We start from the raw sequence: 8,283 nt of genomic DNA on the forward strand, positions 1-8,283 counted from the left end.
GCTCCGCCACGTCTCCCCCTCACGCGCTCCGCCAAGACTCCCCCTCACGCGCTCCCCCACGTCTCCCCCTCACGAGCTCCACCACGTCTCCCCCTCACGCGCTCCGCCAAGACTCCCCCTCACGCGCTCCGCCAAGACTCCCCCTCACGCGCTTCGCTACGTCTCGTTCTCACACTCCGACACGTATCCTTGTCTCTCGCGCGCCTGCTCCACCACATCGACCTCTCTCTCCCGTGCTCCGCCACGTATCCCTCTCTCTCTCGCGCTCCGCCACGTCTCCCACACTCGCGCTCCGCCACGTCTCCCACACTCGCGCTCCGCCACGTCTCCCACACTCGCGCTCCGCCACGTCTCCCACACTCGCGCTCCGCCACGTCTCCCACACTCGCGCTCCGCCACGTCTCCCACACTCGCGCACCGCCACGTCTCCCACACTCGCGCTCCGCCACGTCTCCCACACTCGCGCTCCGCCACGTCTCCCACACTCGCGCTCCGCCACGTCTCCCACACTCGCGCTCCGCCACGTCTCCCACACTCGCGCACCGCCACGTCTCCCACACTCGCGCTCCGCCACGTCTCCCCCTCCTGCACTCCACCACGTATCCCCATCCCGCGCTCCGCCACGTCTTCCTCTCTCTCTCCGCCACGTCTCCCTCTCTCTCTCCGCCACGTCTCCCTCTCTCTCTGGACGTTGTCGCGCCTCAAGGCGGCCCAGCTGGTGCTGGCGGGGGGTATGGCCAGCCACGGCGTCTTCCTTGTGCGCCAGAGCGAGACACGCCGCGGGGAGTACGTCCTCACCTTCAACTTCCAGGGCAAGGCCAAGGTACAAGAGACAGGAGAGGGAGAGTGTGTGTCAAATGAAATCGGATTTTATTTGTCACATGCGCCAAATACAGCTGGTGTGGACTTTACCGTGAAATGCTTGCTTACGAGCCCTTCCCAACAATACAGCGTTTTTAAAATTAAAAATGAAATGGTAAAAAGAGGAATACAATAAAATACTCAAGAATGGAGCTAAATACAGGGAGTACCAGTACCAGATCAAAGTGCAGAGGTACGAGGTGTTTGAGGTAGACATGTACATGAAGGCAGGGTAAAGTGACTAGGCATCAGGATACCGTAGATAATAATAAGGTATTTGAGGTAGACATGTACATGAAGGCAGGGTAAAGTGACTAGGTATCAGGATAGATAATAATAAGGTATTTGAGGTAGACATGTACATGAAGGCAGGGTAAAGTGACTAGGCATCAGGATAGATAATAAGAGTAATAATTAGAGTAAAATAAAGAACAGAGCAGCTGCAGCAAGTTACGTGTGTGCGTTTGTGTTGTCGGTCTGCGTGTAGGTGTTCTGTGTGTGTGCGTATGTAGTGAATGTGTGTGTGTTTTGGTTTTGTGTGGGAGTGTCAATGTAGTGTGTGTGTGTGTGTGTGTGTGTGTGTGTGTGTGTGTGTGTGTGTGTGTGTGTGTGTATATACAGGACGGACAGCTGATCATCCTCGCAGTGGCAGACCATGTGGAACAACACCTGCACAGGATCGGTACAAACGAAAATCACACCTGCGGTACTGGTACAGGATGGCAACAATAACTGCTCGAGTTACACCAGGAACGTACAATACCTCCATCAGTGCTCAGACTGTTCGCAATAGGCTGAGAGAGGCTGGACTGAGGGCTTGTAGGCCTGTTTAAGGCAGGTCTCCACCAGAACATCACCGGCAACAACGTCGCCTATGGGCACAAACCCACCGTCGCTGGACCAGGCAGGACTGGCAAAAAGTGCTCTTCACTGACGAGTAGCGGTTTTGTCTCACCAGGGGTGATGGTCGGATTCGCGTTTATCGTCGAAGGAATGAGCGTTACACCGAGGCCTGTACTCTGGAGTGGGATCGATTTGGAGGTGGAGGGTCCGTCATGGTCTGGGGCGGTGTGTTACAGCATTATCGGACTGAGCTTGTTGTCATTGCAGTCAATCTCAACGCTGTGCGTTACAGGGAAGACATCCTCCTCCCTCATGTGGTACCCTTTCTGCAGGCTCATCCTGACATGACACTCCAGCATGACAATGCCACCAGCCATATTGCTTGTTCTGTGCATGATTTCCTGCAAGACAGGAAAGTCAGTGTTCTGCCATGGTCAGCGAAGAGCCTGGGTCTCAATCCCATTGAGCACGTCTGGGACCTGTTGGATCGGAGGGTGAGGTCTAGGGCCATTCCCCCCAGAAATGTCCTGAAACTTGCAGGTGCCTTGGTGGAAGAGTTGGGTAACATCTCACAGCAAGAACTGGCAAATCTGGTGCAGTCCATGAGGAGGAGATGCACTGCAGTACTTAATGCAGCTGGTGGCCACACCAGATACTGGCTGTTACTTTTGATTTTGATCACCCTTTGTTCAGGGACACATTATTCAATTTCTGTTAGTCACATCTCTGTGGAACTTGTTCAGTTTAGGTCTCAGTTGTTGAATCTTATGTCCATACAAATATTTACACATGTTAAGTTGACAGTGAGAGGACGTTTCTTTTTTTGCTAAGTTAATATATACAGTTTAAGTCGGAAGTTTACATACACTTCGGTTGGAGTCATTAAAACTAGTTTTTCAACCATTCCACACATTTCTTGTCAACATACTATAGTTCAGGCAAGTCGGTTAGGACATCTAATTAGTGCATGACACAGGTCATTTTTCCAACAATTGTTTACAGACAGATTAATTCACTGTATCACAATTCCATTGGGTCAGAAGTTTACATACACTAAGTTGACTGTGCCTTTAAACAGCTTGGAAAATTCCAGAAAACGATGTCATGGCTTTAGAAGCTTCTGATAGGCTAATTGACATAGTTTGAGTCAATTGGAGGTGTACCTGTGGATATATTTTAAGACCTTCAAAATCAGTGCCTCTGCTTGACGTCATGGGAAAATCAAAAGAAATCAGCCAAGACCTCAGAAAGAAAATTGTAGACCTCCACAAGTCTAGTTCATCCTTGGTAGCAATTTCCAAATGCCTGAAGGTACCACGTTCTACTGTACACAATAGTACGCAAGTATAAACACCATGGGACCACGCAGCCATCATACTGCTCAGGAAGGAGACGCTTTCTGTCTTCTAGAGATGAACGTACTTTGGTGTGAAAAGTGCAAATCAATCCCAGAACAACAACAAAGGACCCTGTGAAGATGCTGGAGGAAACAGGTACAAGGTATCTATATCCACAGTAAAACGAGTCCTATATCGACATAACCTGAAAGGCCGCTCAGCAAGGAAGAAGCCACTGCTCCAAAACCGCAATACAAAAGCCAGACTACGGTTTGCAACTGCACATGGGGACAAAGATCGTATGTTTTGGATAAATGTCCTCTGGTCTGATGAAACAAAAATAGAACTGTTTGGCCATAATGACCATCGTTGTGTTTGGAGGGAAAAGGGGGATGCTTGCAAGCCAAAGAACACTGTCCCAACCGTGGAGCACGGGGGTGGCAGCATCATGTTGTGGGGGTGCTTTGCTGCAGGAGGGACTGGTGCACTTCACAAAATGGCTTCATGAGGATGGACAATTATGTGGATATATTGAAGCAACATCTCAAGACATCAGTCAGGAAGTTAAATATTGGTCTTCCAAATGGACAATGACCCCAAGCATACTTCCAAAGTTGTGGCAAAATGGCTTAAAGACAACAATGTCAAGGTATTGGAGTGGCCATCACAAATCCCTGACCTCAATCCTATAGAAAATTTGTGGGCAGAACTGAGAAAGCGTGTGCGAGCAAGGAGGCCTACCAACCTGACTCAGTTACACCTGCTCTGTCTGGGCCAAAATTCACCCAACTTATTGTGGGAAGTTTGTGGAAGGCTACCCGAAACGTTTGACCCAAGTTAAACAATTTAAAGGCAATGCGTCCATATACTAATTGAGTGTATGTAAACTTCTGACCCACTGGAAATGTGATGAAAGAAATAAAAGCTGAAATAAATCATTCTCTCTACTATTATTCTGACATTTCACATTCTTAAAATAAAGTGGTGTTGCTAACTGACCTAAGACAGGGAATTTTGACTAGGATTAAATGTCAGGAATTGTGAAAAACTGAGTTTAGATGTATTTGGCTAAGGAGTATGTAAACTTTGGACTTCAACTGTATATAAATATATTTATAGTGAGTGTGCGTAGGGTCAGTGCATGATACAGGCATTGCAGTTAGTTTGTGTACCATTAATTGACTATTTTTTGCAGTCTGGCAATTTAGCAGTCTCTGAGCCTGTTCATCCGAGAGCCAATGCTCTGATACTGTTTGCTGGACGGTTAGCAGAGAGAACAGTCTATGACTTTGGTGGCTGGAGTCTTTAGCAATTTTTCCGGCCTTCCTCTGGCATTTTTCCGGCCTTCCTCGGGCACAACCAGTCGTGGTTGAACAGGGAGTACAGAAGGGGACTAAGTACACACCCCTGAGGGGCCCCCATGTTGAGGGTCAGCGTGGTAGAGGTGTTGTTGCCTAACCTCACCATCTGGGGCCGGTCCGTCAGTAAGTCCAGGATCCAGTTGCAGAGGGAGGGGTTCAGTCCCAGGGTCTTAAGCTTGGTGATGAGCTTGGAGGGGACTAAGGTGTTGAACGTTGAGCTGTAGCCCATTCTCACAAAGTCATTTCCCCTCTTGTCCAGGTAGGAGGGGGCAGTGTGAAGTGCAATTGAGATTTCATCATCTGTGTTTTGGAGTGGGTTTAGGGTGGAGTGGGTTGGAGTGGGTTTAGGGTTGGAGTGGGTTTAGGGTGTCTGGGATGATAATGTTGATGTGTGTTGATGTGTGTCACGACCAGCCTTTCAAAGCACTTAATAGTTACAGATGTGTGTGCTACAGGGTGATAGTCATTTAGGCAGGTTACTTTGGAGCTCTTTGGAACTGTGAAAATGGTGGTCAGCTTGAAACATGTTGGGATTACAGACTGGGACGAGGTCTGCGCAGTCTTTGAGAACGCGCAGTGGTATTCCATCTGGCCCATCGGCCTTGTGATTGATCCCGGGTGGCGCAGTGGTCTAGGGCACTGCATCGCAGTGCTAGCTGCGCCACCAGAGTCTCTGGGTTCACGCCCAGGCCCAGGCTCTGTCGCAGCCGGCCGCAACCGGGAGGTCCGTGGGGCGACGCACAATTGGCATAGCGTCGTCCGGGTTAGGGAGGGTTTGGCCGGTAGGGATATCCTTGTCTCAGTATGTAAATGTAATAAAATGTATGCACTCTACTGTAAGTCGCTCTGGATAAGAGCGTCTGCTAAATGACTAAAATGTAAAATGTAAATGTTAACCTGTTGAAACGTTTTGCTCACATCGGCCACAGAGCGCGAGATCACACCTGCTAAGTAGCATCCAAGGCTTACCCATATCCCCCTCTCTTCTCCCTTCTTTCGTCTCTCCCCCTTCTCCTTCCCTCTATCCCCCTTCTCATTCTCTCTCTCCCCCCATACCTCCCTTTTCCACTTTCTCTCTCTCTCTCCATACTTCTCTTCCCTCCCTCTCTCTCCCTTCTCTCTGTCCGCTGCAGCACCTGCGTCTATCTCTGAACGAGGACGGCCAGTGCCGGGTGCAGCACCTGTGGTTCCAGTCCATATTCGACATGCTGGAGCACTTCCGGGTTCACCCAATCCCCCTGGAGTCTGGGGGTGCCTCGGACGTCACCCTCATCAGCTTTGTGGGAGCCACCGCCGTCCGGCAGCCAGGTAACAGGTCAGGGGTGGAAGGTCACAGGATGTTCCACTAGGATGCAACTGCACTGGGTTTACACTGGCCTCTAAAGGCAAGTCTTGGGTGTTGTATGTACCTTGTATGTCTGGTGTATGTGTTTTATGCATTATGATTGGCTTACACTATGCTATTACGCCAGTGAATCAATACAGTGTGCGTGTGTGTCATCCCATTGAAGATCAGGTGTGTGTGTGTGTGTGTGTGTGTGTGTGTGTGTGTGTGTGTGTGTGTGTGTGTGTACAGGCCATAAGTAATGTTGTGTGTGCTAAAACATGGCCACTGCATGATGTTTCTGCCAATGTCATTATAACATAAGACTAGCTGCTTTGCATCCTCATCCTGTGTCCACTACAGCAGGGACGTCACTAGAGATTCATGTATAGGGGGGCTAAGCCGTTTGTAGGGGGTCTGTGCATACCCCCCCAGGATTTTTTTTTAAAGCCCCCAAAACGTATTTTCATCATGTCTTTTTAGAGTAATAATGGGTGCAAAATCTATCAAAGAAGGTTATTTTTGGTCAAGGTTGGCTAAGTTTGTGTTAGACACTGATCTAATATGACTAACTTAAATTCTAACCACTGTCCCCATCCATCCAACACCAACAAAAGGCGCAAAAATGGCTGTACTATGTAGCCACAATACGTTTTGGATTTTATTTTGAGAGAGAGAGAACTGAGAAGACATGCAGGTCATATTATACCATTAGAAAAAAATCTTTATTTAAATGTCACCCTTTTGTTAATTGTTGCTCAAAATTAACCCAATAATTCAGACACACGGAACGTCTTAAACAGTATCGTCCACAATGGAACAAAACTAAATTCAACTAATGAGCTAAACAAAATAAAGAATAACTGGAAAATCATTTGGAATAAAATCTGATTTAAAAAAAAGTAAGATCCCAAACAAATATTACAACCTATATTACAGAACTGCTTCTCTTTTGATGCTATATTTTGTGGATGGACGCATCAAAGTGTACCTCCTATTTTTGTTTGAACTGGTAACATCTTCATTTCTCACCGGATTGGCCTTCGGCGGAGCTGCTGGCACTGCCTCTCTTGAATAATTTCCGTATATCCATCTAACGTTAGTCGTTAGCTAGCCTACAGTTGAGAAATTGAGGATAATACAATGACATTGTGATCAACACTATGTCACCTTTTCTACGCATGACCCACTGATAATTGTTTTGCAATGGCCTACTGAATGAAAGCAATTGAGTATGAAAATATATGTGTATGATGTTACGTCATCTGTCTCATTTATAGCCTGGCACAGATAGCAAAACGATATTAAATACAACGTTAATTAGATATCATCGCCACATAACTTATGTCGATTTTAAAAGACACCGTTAATTTTACCGTTAGCTAACTCGTAACGTCTGTTACACTGTAACTTACAGGCAGCCTCACATAAAAACGTATTGGTTATCAAAGCTTTGATTATGACCAAAGTCTATAGTAGTGAATACTCTCTCTCTAACTTACCACAAATTCACATCGTAGCCTATCTGCATGAATCCGTCCTGTCAGAGCCTTTTCCTGTCTGTTTACTGTTAGCTAGCAGTCTCAAGCCACAGAAGTAGCTAACGTTAACCAAAATGTTAGCTACAAGTAGGCCTAACAGTCACTAGCGCCAGCAGCAGCCTCCCCCAGGTCCTAGTGCCCGCCCGGTAAGAAGTTTAAGATGCGATGAAACGGTTGCCTAGCGACGTCCCTGCACTACAGCATGCGTGCTTACATGCGCGCGCACACACACACACACACTGGAGTGGCTCCACATGGCTTGGTCCCATCAATTTGCACTGATGCTCCCACCCATACACCCCTGCTCATTACAACACAACTGCCCCCCCCCCCCCCCCCCCCCCCCCCCCCCCCCCCCCCCTTTCCCTTCACCACAAACAATTCCAAATCAACCCCTTGCCCCTACTACCCTCCCCTTGCCCCTAGCACTCTACCTCCTCTCCTTCTACACCATTCTTTCTGTCCCCCCCCCCCTCTCCTGTGTCTTCCAGAGCTCTGATTGGCTGTCTCTGTTATTGTGTTTTCGTTGGGTCATTCTTCGCAGGCCGGGACAGGGCAAGCAGCCGGCCCACAGTCTGTGATGTCATCCCCACGCGCCACCTTGACTCTCCATCAACCCCCATCTCTGACTGTGTGTAAGTGAGACCAGACTCCACAGAAAGTGACCAAGTGTGAGAGAGAGAGAGAGAGCGAGTGTGAGAGAGAGAGAGAGAGACCGAGTGTGAGAGAGAGAGAGAGAGAGAGACCGAGTGTGAGAGAGAGAGACCGAGTGTGAGAGAGAGAGACCGAGTGTGAGAGAGAGAGACCGAGTGTGAGAGAGAGACCGAGTGTGAGAGAGAGACCGAGTGTGAGAGAGAGACCGAGTGTGAGAGAGAGACCGAGTGTGAGAGAGAGACCGAGTGGTGGGGGCACACACAGATATAGGCTGAGGACTGTCTGGGGTCATGAATTTCCAAATCCGAACCGCGCATTGATTCTCTAGTTCGTTTCAAAATCATGTGTCCGATGGGTTTAGC

General features: G+C 48.4%; 1 protein-coding gene across 1 annotated transcript; it reads left to right on the forward strand.

The window, feature by feature from the left end:
• Nucleotides 1–685: 685 nt before the first annotated feature.
• Nucleotides 686–7,989, forward strand: LOC120052143 (SH2B adapter protein 1-like; the record flags this gene model as incomplete). Its single annotated transcript, XM_038998982.1, has 3 exons — nucleotides 686–823; nucleotides 5,536–5,710; nucleotides 7,812–7,989. Coding segments are annotated over 3 exons (408 nt in total), but the record flags the coding sequence as incomplete, so codon positions are not given.
• Between the last annotated feature and the right edge of the window lie 294 nt (nucleotides 7,990–8,283).

This window comes from Salvelinus namaycush, chromosome 8 (assembly GCF_016432855.1).
Source record: "Salvelinus namaycush isolate Seneca chromosome 8, SaNama_1.0, whole genome shotgun sequence".
In the NCBI taxonomy this organism is placed as follows: domain Eukaryota; kingdom Metazoa; phylum Chordata; class Actinopteri; order Salmoniformes; family Salmonidae; genus Salvelinus; species Salvelinus namaycush.